Below are 19,686 nucleotides of genomic sequence, written 5' to 3'. Positions count from 1 at the left end.
CAGGGCGCAGGGCTCAGGGCTCAGGGCTCAGGGCTCAGGGCGCAGGGCTCAGGGCTCAGGGCTCAGGGTAGGGCTCAGGGCTCAGGGTTCAGGGCGCAGGGTTCAGGGCGCAGGGCGCAGGGCGCAGGGCGCAGGGCGCAGGGCTCAAGGCCGCCCCATCCTCCCCCGCCGCTGCCGGCGCACCCCGGCGGCACCGGAAGTCAGCGGGGCACTTCCGGCGCGGCCGCGCGCGCCCGCCCCTCCCGCCCGCCGCCGCCAAGATGGCGGCGCCCGTGTCGCTGCAGGTGGAGTTCGGGTGAGCGCGGGCGGCGGCGGCGGCGGGGCCGCGGTCGGGGCCGGGCGGAGGGCAGGGCAGGGCCGGGATGGGCCGCGATGAACCGGCCCGTCGGTGAGGCGGCCGCGGCATTGCGGCGGGGCGGCTGCTGCGTGCGGCCTGGGGGCCGCTACGGGCGCGTCTGGGCCCGGGCGCCGCCGCTGTCACGGTAGCTGCGGGCCGGGATAGCGGGAGCGGCCGCCGCCCGGGAGCCAGGCATCGGCGGGAGGGGCCGGACACCGCCGGAAGGTGTCCGCAGCGTGGGCCCGGGCCGTCTGCCCGTCTGTCCCGGGCCTCTCTCCCGTCTCTCTGTGAGCGTCCTGTGTCAGGCCTTTCTTTTTCTTTCACCTCTTTCAACCTTTTTGAGTTGTTCAGGGTTTTAAAATTTTAATTATTAAAATTATTTATGAAAACCTCCCTCTTGTTTCTCGGCTTTTTTTTTTCTTTCTTTCTCTGAGCACTGTCTATGTGTGTGTTTGTGTGCCCTCACTGTGCTTTGTGTTTGAGCCCTGTCAGGTCTGTAAAGCTGCCAGCTCCTCACTCTGTAGCGTTTCAATTTCCAGACCTTTGCTGCTGTAGTGTCAGCATTGCTTATGCTCTGGCCCTGGGATCTTAAAGCATTTGCAGTGGAAGCTGTGCATATTTGTGGAAATACTTGTGTTATTTCGTTAAAGCCTCCTTTTAGCACAAACTAAAAGGCTGCTATTTATTCGCTTTTTCCCACCCTTTCACAAACACAGAAATGCCATAACCCTTTAAACACCCTTCTCCTTAAGAATCCTTTCCTCTATCTTTCCCGCTTCCAGCTGCAGCAACTCTCCTAATTTTCCCAGAAGAGTCAGATGCATTTTTGCTTCCCTTGGAAATGCATAAATGAGCTCTCTATGTAGGAACCACAGCTGAGTTCCCCACAGCTCGAGCCTTACAGAAGGACCTTATCTTGCAATCTACATTTCCCGCTGTAACAAAGCGTGACCTTGTTTTCATCACATGAAAAAATGTTTTTCATATAATTGTTATGACTTGTTCCCTCGCATGAATCTCGGCTCATGTTAATAATCACTGCTTCAATTTTGAGATAACAGTTTGTTGTGAGCTGGTGGAAGAACACCAACAGAGTGCTCTTTAGGAGACTTGCTACATATAAGTAATGCTGCTGAAGGCATAACAAGGGTTCTGTTGTGCTCTGCCCTTGCAGAGCCAAGAAAACCTACTGTGGCATTTTTAGATATTGAATTTAAAGGAGCTTATTAACATCTGGAAGTCTCTTCGTTGATACTTAGGTAGGGATGCTTGTTTTAAATATTTCTCGTTATTATATTGGTTTCCAGGGGAGGAGAGGCACCAGTAAGTTCCCAGAAAGTAACTCCATAGGAAAAATTTTCCAAAGAAATCTGCATTTCAGTTGGAAAAACATTTTGCCACAATTATATGCCCTTTAAAAATAGGTTGGTCATTTTTCTATTTCAGTTTAATATTACGCGAATTGAGTTTTTTAAGAGTTCTCTGGTTGTTAAAACTTGGGCCAGTGTAGAGTTCAGTGTAGAGTCAAAAGCTCACACTCTGCTGCTGTGTCCTGTAACATAAAGTAGCTTTTGTGTTTATTATCCATGTCCCTACTCACATGATAAAAGCTTTATAATCTAAGACTGAGTTTGGCTTGTGGCTTCACAACGTCATGAAAAATGATTGATATTAGTAAAGCTCAAGATTTTCACAATTGTACTTGTTCCAGAACAGGAGTAGAGGTGAGGACCTAGCTGTGGCTTCTAAGCTGTAGTTACAAAAATGAATTACTCTTTTGAAGAGCCTAAGGTTGGGGCCAGGACCCAATTCCAATCCCATTCATTTCCAGTGTGAGGAGCAGCTCCTTCACCTGCCAGCCTCTGCATATCCTGCTCACACCTCATCTCCTGTGCTTGCAGAGGCCACCAGTTGATATCTGAGGGTATTCCCTAAAGTAATCAAAGTGTCAGAAGAGGGATGAACATCAGGTTGTTCAGTGGGGGAAGTTGTGTATTTATTTATTTATATTTTACCTTATCACCCTCATCACTTGCCTCTCCCAGTGAAGTCTCTCTGGGGCACTTTGTAGTCAGTAGATCAAGAAAGAGTTTCTAGAACTCTCAGCTGCTGGCTCTGACCCACTCTGTGACTTCATGTGAGTCATTCCCCTTTCTGTGTGTTCACATGTGGAAACTGGGGGAATATTTATTCCAGGAGATGCTCTATTTTTGAGCTTTCTGGCCAGCAGGTGTTAGGGTGAGCAGAATGTTGGATGTGGTGTGGTGTCTGTAGTGTTGTTTGAGTGGGAGCAGTGCTGGTGGCTGGAGAGGGAAGGCAGCGCTGTGCAGCGCTTTGGGAGCACGTGGAGATGGGAACCTCCTCGTGTTCTGCTGGGATGATTCCTGGCACCGTGGGGTTCTGGCCCACAGCAGAGCCTCCTCTCTGTGCTGGCAACGGGAGCTGGCAGCTTCCCCTGTGGACTTTTGGTTTGTGACAGGCAAAAAAACACAAAGGAAATCCTGTGCTAAATATAGTCTGTCATTTGTTTTCTCTGTTGTGGCATCTATGTAAATCGCCTCTTTTGTACTCCCTTCTCTTGACAATAAAGCAAAATCTCAGTGGTTCACTGTTTTTGTTTCAGAGGTGGTGCAGAACTCTTATTCGATGGTGTCAAAAAGCATCAGGTGACTTTGCCCTGTCAACCAGAGCCTTGTGAGTATCAGAACCTGTTGGGTAACTTGACAGAGTAACAGCAAATGAAACGAAGCTGGTTTGTACAGCACTTAAAGTTGCCAGCGAGGATCAAAGGATTTTTACAGCTCTTTCAGACATGCCATGGATCAGGCAGCTTGGCAAACGAGTTAGTTCTCAAAGTCTGAGGTCTTTCCTGTCTTCTAAGCACTTGTGAATCAAGTCCTTCCTTAAGACTTTTGCCTCCCTCCTGCTGGATAGACAACAGCCTCTGGATGTTTCCATCAAGTCTATGTTTGTCTTTCTTGGTACTTGAAACCACCAATGACATCCTCTCCCCTTTGTTTTTTCCTGCCTGTTCTGAGGTTTCCTGGAGGCACATGTATATATATATATGTATACATATATACATATATATGTGTGTGTGTGTGTGTGTATTTATGTGGTGTATAGATATGTGGGGATGTAGCAATGTAACATAAATGTTGTTCATCTACTCATTTGACCTTTCAAGTAAATGTTATAATTTTAATATGAATTCTGCAGTTGAAAACAGTAAGCCTAATGCTCAAATGAGATGCTGGCCATCCTGCCTATGGTCTTCCCTCCAAGAAAAACCAGAACTTTATTTGCCAGGGATAAATAGTCATAATTCCTGGTTTGCAATTTGGAATATCAATTCTGAGCAATTCAGCACTAACTCACTTGTGTGCATACTTCAGTTGTAGTGTAATTTTGCCACAGGTATGGTATGTTCTGAATTTTTCCAGCTAGATAGCATTGCTTTATGCTATTGGAGTGTATTTATAAACCAAAATAACACAAAGCCATGAAGGAATGTTAGCAACCAATATCTCACAAATGGCTGATATCATAATCTGTGTGCTGGGAACCTCCAGGCCTGAAATCTTTTTGCTGTGCCTGGAAGTAATTAGAGATTGGCAGAAGTGCTTTTGATGCTTGGGCATAAGTATGTGTAATTCAAATGTAACAGGAATACTGAAATATTGTGTTATCTTGTGGTTAAGGACAGGGACTGAGGCTCCAGAAACATGACCTGATGCTGATTTGCTTTGTGAGTTTAGTCATGTTGCTTAACTTTCCCCTGTTGCTAGCGATACTTTCATGTATCACAAGAGAATTCAGCATTAAATTCCAGCACTGTTGAAGCACTTAAGATCCTTAAACAAAAGGTAGCAAAGAAATGCTAAAACACTTGTTTAGTTGGTTTATAAACTTGGGGGCTAGAGCATAATTTTCTTCCATGTTCTGCAAATTTAAAATGCCCACTGTTTTAGTGGTGTTCAAGCCATGATCAGATGCTGAAGAAAAAGGGATTATTACAGGAGATGTTTATTTCTGCCAGGGGAGGGGAGGGTGTTAGTACCAAGGAGGGATCCCTCCAGCCCGATGGCTGTCAGTGGTGCAGTTGTATGTGGCCTGATCCATTCCCACTCGAAGCTGCAGGGAAGACTTCTGCAGCCTTAGTAGGATCTGTGTTTATCCTGGGGGATAAATCTCTCCCTGTCTCAGCCTCAGGGTTCAAATTCAGCGATCTCCAGTGGTTCATTCCGGATTCAGCTGACACATTATTGCTCCCAGCTTTTCCCGCTGCCTTGTTTTCCAGACGCTGCTATCCCTGTGACAGGAGTGGCAGAATTGGCAGTGCACCCCCTTTGTCAGCTCCCCAGCTTTGCTGCTGTCCTGTGCTTGGCTGTCAGGGAGGTTTCATTCTGGGGCTGGTTGTAGATTGCAGCATCTGAGCAGCATAAACTGAGCTGAGGCAGCTGCTGTAGTGACATTTGCACCCTGCCCAGGGATGGGGCAGGCAGAGCTGGCCTGAATGTCTGACAGTAAGGGATTACTGAAAACACCCCTCATGATACTTCCAGAAGACAATTGTGTTGTGGTGGTGAGGAATCAATGGAATTATATCAGAAAATATGAATATTTTTCTTGCAAGTTTATGTTGTTCCTAATGCCGTGTATTTCCCTTGTTCACACTAGGAAATTTTAACTCTCCTATCTCTGGGTAAATAAAGATGTACATAGCCAGGTCCCTGCTGCCCTCGTGCAGCCAGAGTTGCAATGATTAGAGAAATAAAACAGCTCAGTTCTGCTTGGCACATCCTGTTGCATGCCTTACCCTGAACGTCCATCACTGAATTCTCTAGGGAAAGACCTGTAGTATGAACACTGCTTGAAGACCTGCACTTCTTACCCCATTTTAAGTGATTTCATTAGCTGCCAAGTTTATTTTTGGGCATTTAGGCCTCTCTTACCTACTCTTGCTTTTTTCTAGGTTATTTTTGTCTTTGTCCTCCTTTTTGCAGAACAGTTGCTTCTCTCTGGGTTATTGGGCCCACCTATATTTTAATTCTTTAGGCATTTTTTTAATATATCCCAGAAGTGAAGGGAGGTGGGAGATTATATGAAGAAATACCTACAAATATTTACATGAATAAAACAAGCTGTGCTCCACAGTTGGCAGGGGCAATCAATGTTCTCTAAAATATAATGTTGCTTGAGCAAACTCTTTGTGTGGTCATTTCTTTTCTCCTGGTAAACAGGCACTAGATGGAAAGTAGGTGGGTTTCAGATCCAGTTAACTTTTTCAAGAAAATTGATTCTCTGTCCTTTTCTGATGCCTGGAGATGGACTCCTGGAGGGATTGGGAAAGGTAGGAGGAAGGAAGCTGCAAATGGGACAAGAGCAAGCCACGAGGGGTACAGCCACGTGGCAGGACCTATTTTTATTATCCGAGGGGCATTTTGTATCCTGATGTCAATTAAATAGCAGTTCTTTATTTCCAAGGCAGAGCTGTCTCAGCCTGCATTTTGAAGTTGCTGCCAAAGTGGGAACTTGGAAAGGTGTGGTGTATGTGCACAGGCAGCAGATTTACCTAAGCCGCACTTTGTGCAGGACTGTGTAATCTTGTAGAGCTGCTGCAGAAAGAAGACCTCAAGTTAGACAAGAATCTTGTCCCAGATTTCTGGCTATTCTGATGATCTCACTGATAATGTTGTTTGAGGATCTAAAGGCATTATGCGCTGTTGGCTTCTTCTGCATAAAAACAGTGTGTGTGGGAGAAGCAGCTGGGGGAATAACGATATTTGTCACATGGAGAGAGGATTAAATTGGCAGGGAAATCAACTTTATTTTCAAGCATCTAAGAGGCTATTAGAGACAATGGAGCATAAAAGAGAGAAACCCTAGATTAAAAACTGAAAATGTATTTGGCAGCCTCCTCCTGAAACAAGCCACAGTAATTTAACCGAGTGCTTCAGTAATCAAATAGATCATTGTATGACTGCTCTGCAAGTGATGCTGGAGCTCCTTCCTCCATCTCGCTGGGACTCACAGTGGTGGATTTGTCTTGGCCATGTGAGTTGCATGGATGCGGTGGGAAGGGTAGGAAGTCACTGGCATTGTTTAACCCTTGTAGTCGTTTTAGGTTTAGCTCAGCAACATCATCTGATGAGGAGTGTTTACAAAACCTCTCTGCTGTGCTGTGTTCTGGATGTTGTACCCGGAGGCTGGGGTTGTGTAAAGTGTCTGGCACTTGTGCTGCAGCCTGCTCAGCTGCTGTCACAGACTTTTGAATTCCACCTTCTCCTGTGGCTTCAGTGGTGGGACTTGTGTTTTTGGAGCAGCAGTGGCTAGTTTCACTGGTGCTCACTGGGACCTTCTGGGTTAATCAAGAATTTACACTGTGTTTTGGCACTTTACAAGTCTGGAAGGTTAAATTATTAATCAGTGTGATTTGGTAATTGTTTGTGGTTTCTCTTTACCAAAACTCTAGGGAAAAAAGTCCACTGCCAGTCAGATTTTTTTAAGAAGGAAAATTAAAATAATCTTCCAAATGCTGCTTATGTTGAATCCCTGTAGAGAAGAGCATGGTGTGCTCCTCGAGAGCTCTGCTTTCCAGGGGCCTTGTTCTGCACAGCATGGAGGACTGCTGGGGACTTGGGAGCATTCATCTCCTCGGAAAAGAGCCTGGGGATCTTGAGAGATCAGACCTATGTTACAGGCAGGGTGGCTCACAGAATACAGCATGGCATGTGTTCAGTGTTGACTGGGGTGCTGGGCCAAAAGAACCTGTAAAATCCAGAGCAGCAGTTGGCATTAGCTGTTGGTAAGTGCCTAGTGCTGGGTAGTACATCGTAGTTGAGTCATTAATATTCTGGCATGCTTTTATTGCTCTGTTTATTATTCCTAACATTTGAAAACTTGCTCCAAAGAAAGAATAAAAATATATTTGCTAATGTAGAGGCTTATTAGAAGAATGGTAGAAAAACCCCCATAGATCCGTGGAACTTCATGCAGTCAAATCTTTTTAACCACAGTGTGTGGTACTTGTAGCTCTCAAAGGACTTGGGTTATTCCCCTCCTCGTGCATCCCACTCGTGCATCTCTTTTAGGCAGGAAATTACAGATTTGGTGGCAGGGGAAGGGGGCTCAGTGCCTTATGCAGGGTGAGAGCTCAGGCTGGACCAGCTCAGACCTGGAGGCACTGCCAGCAGCCAGGGTGAGCAGGGTTTGCAGATCGAGCAGTTCCTGGCGTGGGGCTCAGCTCCAGGTCCCTGTCCCAGCGAGGCTACGGCTCCCTTTAGAGGGAACAGGGAAATAAACGCTTGTCCTCACAGGAGCAGTCCCATCTCCCTCCTGGGAGGCCGTGGAGCCGCTTTACCGGATCAGCTCATCCCAATTCATTGTGGCTGGAGCTTCCCAGGCACTGGGAAACCAGCTCTTGTGTGTGACCAAATCCCTGGGATAACAAAGCCTGGCTGTTACACCCTCCTTCCCAGCCGCTGTATTGCAGTGCGGATACCTAGCAGGATCACCCCTGTGTGCCACCCCCCTGCTCTCCCTCTTTTCTCTCGGCGGGATTTGCTGTGCTGACAGCGCTGTTCAGAGGGTGGCAGCGGAGCAGGGCTGGGGAGGAGGATCCGGGCCCTTTAAACCGCTTAGCATGCGGTTCACACGGCTCCGGGCCAGCTGTTCCTTTCTCCTCCTGCCCTCACTCGCAGGAGTTGTTTGCTGAGCTCAGAGCTCCTGTGCAAAATTGCTTTTCAAAAGAGCCACTTTCTGCTTAATTAAACAATGAGCCGCCGTCCCTCTGCACATCTGTAAAGCTCCCTCCGCAGCTCCTTTATCCCACAAACTGCTCCATTCTTACCTCCATTCACTTGTAAATCTTACCCCCCCTTCTCCTCCACCCTGATCATCTCACTGGCCCTTTCTTTTTCCCTTTCAAGTAAGACTGAGGGGCTTGGAGTATCTGTGGGGGTGGCTGCGTTGGGTGGACTGGAATCGGTTTAATGGTGCTTGGCCCTGTATGAAAGTCTAATAATAGCAAAGCACATCTGAGCCCAAAAGTGAGAGGCGATTTCTGTATTTAGAGGAATAAAATCATAGCAGTTTCCTGCGCTGAGCTGAGACACTGACTCATCCAGCAGCCAGAGGGGACACAGCCACCAGCCAGGCTGGGAGGGGGGCAAGGATTTGACTTCAAGGCATTTTCTGATCCAGCTGGCAGTGCCAGGGAGAGAGCCCAGCCCAGGGAATTCCCTCGGCTGGGCTGGCTGCGTGCAGAGCAGTGCCAGGCTGCCAGGGAATCCCTCTCTGCTCTGGCAGGAGCAGCACCTTCCTCCGTGGTGTGGGGTTGCACATCAGCTCTGTGGAGTCTCTTTAATAGCAATAAGATTTTCCTTTTTAGCCCTCAATGCCTGTGCACACACCCAAAACTCAGACACCAGGAAAATAGGAGAAAGGGGAAATTTCAGTTTGCTGGGTTTTGGCAAAGCTTTACATTGGTGGTTAGTAATGCATTCTCTGAATTGTCTTACTGAGAGCTTAAAAAAAAATTAACCAGTAACATTCAAGGTTAAACAGGATAAATGAATGTAAAAGTGATGAGGTGGGATATCTCCTTTATCATTGGGAAGGACAGATTATAGCAGCATGATGCAATATCATCTAGCATAGATTGATAGGGAGGAATGAAGAAATGGGAGTTTAGTGCATTAGCAGAAGATTTCTGACTGCAAAAACTATTAGACCATGGCACAGTCTCCTTGGGGTTTGGTAGCAGGTCTACAGTGCTCAAACCTCTTAAAATCAGAGCAGACAAGGCTCAGGATGGTCTTTTGTTGAGAACAATTCTGCACTGGCAGAGGGATAAAATCACAGGACCTGTTAAGGAGATGATTTTTTTTAATGTTTGTGATCCCCAGGCTGGTACTTCACTGCTAGGGCAATAGTGTTTGAGGCTCTCTCAGCTCCTTCCTTTGACAATTCTGAACGAGAGGCAAGACCCTGGGCCAACACTAGTGATCTGTGATCCTAATTAAAAGAGACAGTTTGGTGCACTGGCATTTATTGGGGAACCTGAAGTGACAATAGCGTTGGGTGTTACGGGATTAGATGCTCTGACTTTGGAAATGAGTAGGGATTAGATTTACCCTGAGAATCAGCTCGAAGCTGCTTTTTTGTCATGGGAGCTGATGGATCTGGAGGCTTGCTGCTGGCTAGCAGTGGGATTGGAGATCCCTTGAACTTGTATTTCCCTACCAGCAATCTGTGGGGAGTGGAAGATCCCAAGCAGCTCCTCTGCAGTTCATAAGCATTGTGATTAAAAGGGCTGAGAATTGCTGGGTGATAGCTGGGATCTGAGTACTCACTGCTAACAGGAAGGCTGTGAAAGACCTCTGTGATCCTTTTCCATTTTGTGGACACAAGAAAATTAAGAAGAGCATTGCTTTTCTAGATGAGAAGCAAGAAAAAGACATCTTAAAACAATTAAAAATTACAGAAGCCAAGACCTTGGTGTTCATTTGTAGCAGACAAGAACAGATGAGAGCAGCAATTGCAATTCTCTTATGCCTGGCTGTAGTTACCCCCTAATTTCTTTCCTAGTACTTAAATCACTGCCCATTCCAGTGTGTGGCAGGATTGGCTTGTACACTTGTCAGAGAAAATGAATTTTGCTCTTGCTGCAAAATTTGCCTGGCTGCTCACTCTGTGTAATACCAAATCCATTTGCCTGTGACTCCATTTATATCAGCCATTCCAGGTCTTCTTCTGCAGTTTATGGCACACCATGGTCTGCTTCAGAGAGTGATTTGCATATCAGATGGGAGGCTGGAGGAGTTGGAAGGTTCCCTTAGATCTGGTTTTGAGCTCTTTTAGAGAGCAGATTCCTGGAGGGTCTGCTCAGATCCGAGAGCAAAGAGCAGCCATGCACCTGGAAGAGCAGCAGGTATTGGGAGCTGGCTTGTCTGTTTTGAAAACAAGCTGCTCGAGCAGGGAAAGGGACATACAAATTGTTTTTCCATACATTTCCATGCAGGCAGGGGGAATAATGGCAGAGGAGCGGCAGGGAAGGGGCTTTGTCATGGTTACAGGCCGGTGGCTGAGAATGTGGGTGGAGCAGCGCTCGTCCAGAGTTAGTGACCTCAGCAAATTGGAGCTCAGCCATGGTCAGTATGATAAATGATCTTATTCTGGGTCAAAGAAATGGTACCCCACAGGGAGGTGTCCGCAGGGCGGCCCGGGAAAGCGCTGTGCTCCTGCAGCACTGACCCCTTAGTGACCAGTGCCACATATATCTTATTTACTGCAGACCAGAAGGGAATTTTCCATGGTTCAGCCTTTATAGGGTTCCCCAATTTCCCTGAAATAATCTCCCAGTTCTGCAAGCAAGGCAAGAAAATGGGTGTAATTACACCTTCTGGGTGCCCTTCGAGGCTTTGTGCAAGATTATATGTGGATTTTAAGGCAGAGGACACTGAAGTGTCTGGTCCTTGCATGTGTGTGTGAATCTATGAGCAACCTGTGCAGCTCCCTGGGAGCCAAGGGCTGTGTGTCTGTGTCAACTGGTCTCAGGGTTGCACAAAATCCTTCCATGTTTCTGCACCTTTATCAGTTCATTGTGAGGTCCTTCTAGTGCAACACCCAGCTTGGTGTTTCTTATTCGAGGCACCTGGCTTCTCTCTGCACACAGCGAGTGCCCTCTTTTCTGAGTTGTCACTGATGGATCTGTCAGGCCCAGGAGGTTTTATTGAGCTAGGAAAGATCTATGGATTTCAGCCCTGCTTTTGAGGGTGCAGATGAACCCAGGCAGTGCTAAAATGGACTATTAGATGCATTCCTGTTGCAGAGGAAGCTCAGCAGATTCTTGATGAAGAAACATTTGGGGCAGTGCAGGAGGTCAGGCCTTGGAGGATTTGCAGGAGGACAGAGCAGAGTGTGCAGTTCTCCCTGCCACAACCAGGAGTGTTTGTGGTGCAGCTGGGCTGAACAGGAGCCGAGGCTGTTTGGTTTTGTGTGTGCTCACTGCAGTTCCTGCATCCCATCCTCTTGCGTGACAAGGCAATGACTTTGTGTCACTGCAAGCACACATCTCGTTTTCGTGAGCGCTGTGTTTCGCTGGGTGATCGCTTTTCTGCATTTATTGTGGGCTTGGGCTCCCATCTGTGCACTTGAACTAAGCAGTTTTCTCAAACGTTTGTCGGTTTTTCTTTTTTTTTTTAATTAACTTTAGATTATTTTTTCCTAAGAATTTGGAGAGGGTTGATATACTATTAGCACAGGCAGCAGAAGCTGTCTCTGCGTGGAAATAAGACAGGGATTTCCTACCATGTGCTTCAGTCCCTCCTCTGCAGTTTGAGAATATTTCCCCTTCCTTGGCTGGTTCAGTCTTGTTTCTCCTCTGATGCTGCCAATGGTGAGGATGGTTAATGAGAATTAAGAGTGCATTTTTTGATGTGATATTTGTTTACTGTGAGTGAAATGGAGTAGGCTACCAAAAAGATTTCAGTAAGAGCGTGCAGCAGTGGTAAAATACATCATTACTGGGATGAGCTGAGGTCGAGCTGGTGATGCTGGAGCAAAATGCTGTATTGTCTCAGCTCTCACCTGAACCTCCCTCTGGAGCCAAAATGCACAGCAGGTTTTGCAGCCAAGTCACAGCACCTGTAGTACAACTGTGCTCCTGCCAAAGCAGATGCCTCTGTTGTGTGATGGGGGCCAGCTTCAAACCAACACGAGTGTGAAATCACTGCATTGTAATGATGGTTTAACTTGTCAGCAGATGTGGTGCCTGACCAGGCTGAGATTTTTTCCTTCTTTATATGTCATCTGTAGAGAACCTGCTGTTTGCACAGAAAATCCTTGGCCCAGGGAGCTGAAAACCTGTTAGACCCATAGCATAGTATCAGAAAGAAAATGTCTTAGGAACACTACGTATGTCAACTGCAAGAGATAAGCAGTTGTGCTATAATTTACCTCTTATTATTTCCATCATGAGAACACAGTCCTGAGCTGTTGATCAAGACTGCTATTTGAGGCACTGAGCTGCAAGATGGCTTCTCCACAGACCACTTACAGTGGAAGCAATCTTGTTCCTTATCAATATCTTACTTGTGGGAGATAGTTTTGGTGTGGCTTTGGTCATCTGTCATCCTTTATAATTGATTTGTTCTTGTAATAATGGTGTATGGGACACAGAGAAATGAAGGTGGGTGAAAAAATTCAGTGCTGATAAAGCAGATGAAGGTATTGTCCTAAAGTTGGCTGTGGAGAAAGGGTCTTGATTTTTGTACCTTTTGGAGTGGGCAAGCTCCAAGCATGCATAGGGGTGTCTGGGTTTTTTCTACTGTTTAAATTCTTCAGTATGTGTGTATGTGACTTCTGGGCAGGAGTAGATGAATGTTGGCTCAGGTGGGACTGAAAATAACATTTGTTATGGAAGGAGATGGGGCGCGGGAGTCTTCCAGCTCAGCCTCGAATAAATCAGTGCTCTCACCCCTCCGTCCAGGCTGCTTCTAGGTGGCTGCCTTTTATCCAGCTAGTGCAGTGTGTTTGTGTTTAAATGATCTCTCCTGAAAGGTCCCAGAGGAAAGGGCTGCTTATTCCATGCAAGGAGAATGGTATATGGCACAGCCCATTGTTGTGTGCCCTGCTGCAAGTGCATAAATATGAAACAGCTCGCGGGCGATGCTGCGGTGGGGCTGGTGTCCCCTTCACAACCCCTCCCTCTCCTGGAGCCTCCTCTCCATCTTCCTTCCTTTACAGCTTTCATGTCTTGGTGATGGAGAGCGGGAGCCATTTGGGTGTGAGATCCTGAGGGCTTGATGTTGCAGCAGCGTTTTTCAGGGGAAGGTGAATGTAGTTAACTCTTGTTCTGATGGCTGACCGACCGCAGTAGTGTGTGTGTGAGTGTGTGTGTACATATATGTGTATGTATGTATGTATGTATATGTGTGTAAATACACATACCTTCTTAGTGGTGCTCCCTGTCCCTGGTGCATGTTGCTAGGAAGGAGGTAGAAAATGCTCTATTTTGTTCTTTTTAACTACGTGTCATTACAAGGCGCTCGTGGGTTGGCCCCAGGCAGGTGATCTAGCTCAGGTTTGAGGCACAAAGCAGCTCCTTTGCCCAGATCAGAGTGATCCAGTGCTTGGAGGTAGCAATACCTGTTGTGCTCTGGGCATTGCTGTGGTGAGATCAGGGTTTTGGGGTCAGAGTGCTGGTTTGGAGGCACCAGTGCCCTGGGAAAGCAGGGGGAACAGAGGGGAATCTCAGAGCATTCCCCTCCCCCTTTCCCTGGGAGAAGAGACCCCCATCTGCTGCAGATGGACATATCCCCATTGCCTGGCTGATGTGCTTCTGTCCACACCAGGGCTGTTCATCCTGGGTGTGACAGGAGCAACGAGGGTGACATTATTTGGAACAATTCCAGTTTGGCTCTGGATAACATCCATGATCCCATAAAATCCTGGGATAAGGCCTGGCCTAAGCCAGGCCACTACAAATGCATATATTATTGCTTGTCATGAAGCAAACACATGGGGAAGGGTATACAGAGAGAATTTAACTCAGAGAAGCACGTGTGGAAAGATTCCTCATGACTGCAGTGAGCTTACCTCACATAAGAAACCCATGCTGCCATCCCTGCTCCTCCTGGAGCGGGGCTGCAGCCCTCACTGGTGCATTTGTGCCTTTAGAAAGCTTCTTTGCTTCTTGAAAACAAACAAAACTCTTTTGGGGCTTTCAAAGGGCTGTTTAAAGGAGCCCCGGGAGAATAACTGATTGTGGATTTGGAATGATGAAGTAGTTTGTGGAATGGTGAAATATAGAGGCAAATGCAGGAGAACTCCACTTTGCAATTTGTCAGCTTCTCTAAACCCTGTAAAGGATTGTTCCCCCCTCTGTCTCTTCTCACCTCTCCAATAGGAAATTAACTGATGCTATCACTAAAGAAATTGTTTTTGCCTCACAAAGTAAAATTGATACTATAAAAACCCGCCAGCAGTGTCTCCTCCTCCTTTTACATGAAGACAAATCCTTCCTGTCACCTACTGAAATGGAAAGATAAAGGCTGAGCTTTAATAAAGAAGCTCTAAGCATAAAGTGTAAAAGGAGGGAGCAGGCACAGCATGGGGAACACTCCACAGCAGCAGGTGTGATGCTGAGGGATGCTGTAAATGTCCAAAATGCAACTCTGGGCCAGGGCTCTCCTGTCTGTTTAATGCATGGCCATGGAGAGGTTTGGGCCCCAGAGCTCCCAATGTCTCCAGGAGTTTGTGCTGGTTTTGGTGCAAAAGTGTCTGTCTTTGTTCAGGTTCTTAGGCTTGCTTGTTTGGACTTTTTAAATCTAATTAAATGCATAAGAGAATTATACATAATTTGTTGGGTGACAAGATAATACACAGGATATGGGACGTGTGTCAGAGACCTGAACATTGGGAATCTGCTGCCAGATTGGTGCTTCAGCAGGAGCTGCATTTATTCTTTGTGGGATGAGTTTTCTATGGGAAACCTCTTCTGCCAAACCATGGAGACAGGACTGTCTTTGAGTTTCTTTGCAGCTATCCCCGTCCATCCTGCATGTTCCTCATCTGCCCTTTCGTGGATAAACAATCACTTTGCTCTGGCATCACCGGGAGCCATCAGCTAGTTTGTAAACCCTGTCCTTCCTTCTTCCAGGGGATATCAGAAACCTGCTCAAGTGGATCAAACAGAATCTGTTGAAAGAGCGACCAGAGTTATTTATCCAAGGGGAATCTGTGTAAGTACAACTGTTATGAATTTTCCTGGTGTTCCTCTGTTGATCCCCACAGTCTGGGGGATTTTTCCTCTGGGGCAGATTTCCTGTTGAGTAAGTCAGTGACCATGAAAGCACAGGATTTGCTTAAGGGAGGTATCCCTTATGTCTGTCCACAGAGAGCATCTTTTGCAGCCCTCACCCCAAATCTTTAAACCTTAAACACGAAGCAGGGCCATTTATACTTTCTCTTCATTGTCACTTGGAACAGAGAAGTACCTGTATCCTCTATTCCAGGAGTTTTAGCAGGTCTGTCTGTTCCCTGCTGACATCACTGGGACTGAAGCAGTCATTCTGAGAAATGCCAACAAATACTTCTTCTGGGAAATGTATTTTTATTATCAAAATGGGGCCAGTCTTATGGAGGGGGGTAGGAAAAAAAAAGGAAGGCAGGAGAAATGGAGCAGAGTGAGCTGTGCAAGCCATCCCTGACTGCGGGGTGGCGCTGGGGGTGTTTAACATTCGTCACAGATCTTTGTGAGCTGAAGCATGTGCCAGGTCCCCTGGTAACAGGAGAGACAATTGCAGGACACTGAAGATCAAAGAGGGGGAATCCCTTTGCTTAGAATCAGGGGCTTGGAGTGGATCCCAGGTGTTTAGTGCCTCTGGTAGGGGCACCAGAATGGCTTTCCCTGCCTTCACACTGAGCTCTCTGAGCCTGAGTGTCGTGCGTGGGTTTTAATTACCTGGCTTTTCTGCCTGCTACGGAAATGCAGTCATCCTGGAGCATCCTCGGAACGGTGCCTTTTCATTCAAATGAGCTTTGGGATTACTCCTGCGTCCCCTTTATTTGATCTAGAAAGGGCACAGACTGTACCTGTTTCCACCTCCATGCTAGGATCTCTTTTTTGGCTTTATAGGCAGTCAGCTGGTGATCTGTGCTGTGACATCCCTTGTTCTTAACTATTTGTGGATCTTTTTAGCAGCCCTATATCCTAATTATTTTTCTCTATTCTGCAGGAGGCCAGGAATTTTGGTGCTCATCAACGAGGCAGACTGGGAACTAATGGTCTGTACTCCTTCAGTTTGACTTTCTTTGTTGAAAATATTGCTCTCTCTGTTCTGTGGTTGCTCTCACAGAAGCTATTTCTGATTCTTGCCCCAAGCAAAGCATCTCATATTTGAGGGGGAAGGGGCAGGCTGGAATCTATCTCCTGTACTGTGGCTGTTCAAAAGCCTGGAGCCTCTCTCTAACCTGCTGAGTCTCATCAGCCAGACAGGGTCTGAAGGGAGATCACCCTTTTTCCCTGGTCTCTGGAACTGGGGTTTGCACCTCTGGCTGCTGGCAGGTCTCCCCACGTGTGGGGTGACAGCATGGGGGCACCTGGGCCCCACACAGAACCACCTTCCCTGACGTCAGGCGGTGCCTGGCAGGTAAAGGCCACAGGGAGATTTCAACTCAAACAGGCACCTGGTAAATGTCTTCCCTTCTCAGACAACAAACAGCCCCTCACCATTGCCCTGCCTCAGGCAACCACCTGTTCTGTCAGAACCCTGGTCCAGAAAGCCATGTGGGGTGATGAGCATCAGCACTGTGGCTGGTCTCTCACCTTTGCTTCTGTTATGATGAAAACATCAGTCTGTCCCCTTTTGCTCTCCCTAATACTCACCATCTTTTTATGAGCTGTTTTCTCTTTGCAGCTTGTATTTGGAAATGACATTTAAACAATTTTTCATTTTTTTTCTTGGCCTGCAGGGTGAGCTGGATTATAAACTCCAGGACCAGGATAATGTGCTTTTCATCTCAACTTTGCACGGCGGGTGAACTCCTGAAAAAACAAGAGGCTGTAAATCCAAATCCCTGGGAAAAAAAAACCCAAACAAAAACCTTAACCCACCCAAACCTCTCTTGAACTGCCTGTGTCCAGTCTCTGCATCTTCCCACTGCGTTCACTTGTTGTAGACATCCAAATAAAGCCCCGCCAGCCTGCGGCCTTCTGTTCACCACCAGAGCATCCATCTTTTGGTCCTCATTTCACCTCTCCTGACTGCACTTCCAGGTACCCTAACAAGCAGAGAGCACCTCAGCATGTGGGACTTTGTTTTTCTCTGACAGGAGGAAGAGGGGTGCTGAACCCCGAGTAGGATAACATGTCTTAACATGCAGTGAGGTGGTCTGGTGCTGGGAACCAGGATTATTTTAACACGATGCTTAATGTTAGTACAGTCTCTGCACCAGCCATGGGAAGGGTAAGAAACTGCAAGGAAACAAAAGGTGGTTTGACTAGCTTTGCCATGAGATAGCAAACATAACAGCTCCAGAGCCCTCAGAAGTGACTTTCACCATGTCATGATATTTATTTATGGGAAGCAGGAGAGAAATAAGGCTTTTTTGGTTTTGTATTTCTGATCCCTCATGCTGCTTTCATACCAGAGCTGAGGCAGGGTGAAGTACTGGCCCATGAATAATGTCAATTTATAATGATTTGGTTGGAGGGGAAACAAACCCTCACCCGGCCTGAGACAGCACAGAGTGATCAGGACAGCAAATGATCTTTCTGTCACCATGATAGACAGAATTGATCAGGCTGCACTGCATTCTGTGCAGGTGGGAGCTGCAGTCTGGCTGGAGAAGGGCTGGGGCTGGAGATGCACAGCTAAAGTGCCAAGACCTGAGAAAGTCAGTGGCTTTTAACCCCTTGTGTCAGTGGGAGGGAGAGGCCTCTTGCTGCATGCCCTGAGGAGGTGGGTGTGTGTGGCTCTGCTAGGGCATGGGTGTTGTTGGCTTTCCAGAAGTTTCCTCAGATAGACAGACTGGTCCCTGCCAGCCAGAAGGCTACGGTGAGAGCAGAGAGATGGGCTCAGAGAGGATAGCACAGCACCAACAGGTCTGAAACATGCTGCATGAGCTTCCAGGAGTGCCTGGCCAGGACTGTCCTCCTGCTCTCCCCCTGCCCTGCTCACCTGTTCGGGCTCGGGTCCAGCGGATGCAGAGGTCCCCGGCAGCAGCTCCTGCCTGAGCCGCGGCTCTCGCGGAGCAGAGGACCCGCCGGTGCTGCTTTGGTGCTCTCAGAGCTGCTCTGAAAGCCCTCGGTCATCAGGAGCTGCTGGGGAGCAGCCGGTGCAGCAGCCCTGCTCAGGCAGCCTGGCCCAGCACCCCGAGGGCTGTGCAGGAGCCTCTCCCGCGCCGCGCCTGCCGGAGGAATTCCTGTCAGATGCACAGAGTGATTCCCTCTGCTGACTTCTCCACTGACTCCTCTCTCATGTCTACCCCTCCACAACCTGCGGAGCTAAAAGCACCCACAGCCTACGATGCTTCTGCATCTAAGGAGCCCCAACTTCAACCCGCTGCTGCTGACAAATGGATATTCAACCTTGTCCAAATCCAGCGACAGCAACTTTGAGTCCAGCTCACGCCGTTTGTAAATGACACAGACAGGCCAAAGGCTCTTCTCTGTCCCGAGTTCCTGGCCCTTAGCTTAGCTGGGCCGGGACAGTGGAAGGGGATTCCAGGTGGTGGTAGGAGCTGGCTGAAAACCAAGGAACCTGAGTGGGGAGCGGCTTGAAACGAACTGAAACACAGTGGGAAAAAGGTTCATCTTCAGCACTGCTGCCTGCCCTTCTCCTACCCTGCCTCTGTGCCTTAGGCTAGGCTTGTCTGTTCTCATCCCCCCCAGCTGTTTGCTCAGATAAGATGGGTTCCTTCCCCAGGAGCTGTTATTCCCCTCGATAGTGCAGGTAGACCCAGGTGGCTTAGCTCCTGCTGTAGTAAAAGCTGTCAATCACTGCTTAAAAAAGCTAGAAATGGGAAGATGAAGGAAGCCCGGGGGGTGGAGAAGAGGGGTACAGCTAAATCCTGTAACAACAACAGTAACAAAAAGTTTCTGAAATAAAAGCCTTTTAAAACATTCTTCCCCCTCCAGCTTTGTCCTAGATAGGCTCTTGGAGAAATTCTGCTCGGATCTTGTAATGCTTCCCTCCTCCTCCTGGGTTTCCTTGGCAGCCCCGGCCGAGCCGTTTGGCTGGTGGATTCATAAAGCCTCTCTGTTAGAACGAGCCTTCCTCCGGCCGCCGTTCCGCGGGGGCTGCTCCGCTCCGAGGGGCTCCCCGAGCCCCGCCGCGGCCCTCGGGGCCGTGCCCGCCGCCCGCACCGCTCCCCGCCGAGCCCGCCCGGTGCCCGAGCGGCGGGGCCGCTCCTCGGCCCGACCGAGCCCCAGCGGCCTCCGTGTGCCCGGGGCCAGCCGGGGCTGCGGCAAGAGGACCGGAGGAGTGTCCCGGTGCACGGGGCCGGGCGCACGCCGAAAGAAAGGAAATTAAGCCGCAATGTTAAAATAGGTAAATAAATAAACCTAAGAAAGATAAACCGGGATGGAGCCGCAGGGCCGAAATGCCCGCCCGCCGCGCCCGGCTGCGGCCCCGCCGCTCCCGGCAAACCGCCGGTGCCCGAGGCTCGGCCCTCCGCCCCTGCCCGGTGCCTGCCCGGTGCCAGCCCGGCCGGGGCTGGCCGTCCCGGTGATGGCCCGGCCAGGGTTTGACGCATTAAGACCGGGCACCCTCGGCCACACCGAGCAGAGCGGAGCCGCCGCTGGTTTTTCCTCAGTTTCCCTGAAATCCTGGCCCCGACCC

At 48.4% G+C, this 19,686-nt stretch overlaps 1 protein-coding gene across 1 annotated transcript; it reads left to right on the top strand.

Moving 5' to 3' along the window:
- Positions 1-208: 208 nt before the first annotated feature.
- On the top strand, positions 209-17,072 carry URM1 (ubiquitin related modifier 1). Its single transcript, XM_063409840.1, has 5 exons — positions 209-295; positions 2,961-3,031; positions 15,003-15,084; positions 16,081-16,129; positions 16,817-17,072. The coding sequence occupies exons 1-5, from the start codon at positions 261-263 to the stop codon at positions 16,883-16,885; spliced, it is 306 nt and encodes a 101-aa protein (XP_063265910.1). The 5' UTR covers positions 209-260; the 3' UTR covers positions 16,886-17,072.
- The last annotated feature ends 2,614 nt before the right edge of the window (positions 17,073-19,686 follow it).

Source organism: Prinia subflava, chromosome 12, assembly GCF_021018805.1.
Source record: "Prinia subflava isolate CZ2003 ecotype Zambia chromosome 12, Cam_Psub_1.2, whole genome shotgun sequence".
Classification (NCBI taxonomy): domain Eukaryota; kingdom Metazoa; phylum Chordata; class Aves; order Passeriformes; family Cisticolidae; genus Prinia; species Prinia subflava.
The sequence above is the reverse complement of the archived record's forward strand: the minus strand, read 5'-3'. Positions and strand labels throughout refer to the sequence as shown.

Coding starts and splice junctions, on each gene's coding strand:
- URM1 (XM_063409840.1), top strand. CDS start 261: ATGGCGGCGCCCGTGTCGCTGCAGGTGGAGTTCGG. Junction 296..2,960: donor TCGCTGCAGGTGGAGTTCGG/GTGAGCGCGGGC, acceptor TTTTTGTTTCAG/AGGTGGTGCAGAACTCTTAT. Junction 3,032..15,002: donor GCCCTGTCAACCAGAGCCTT/GTGAGTATCAGA, acceptor TCCTTCTTCCAG/GGGATATCAGAAACCTGCTC.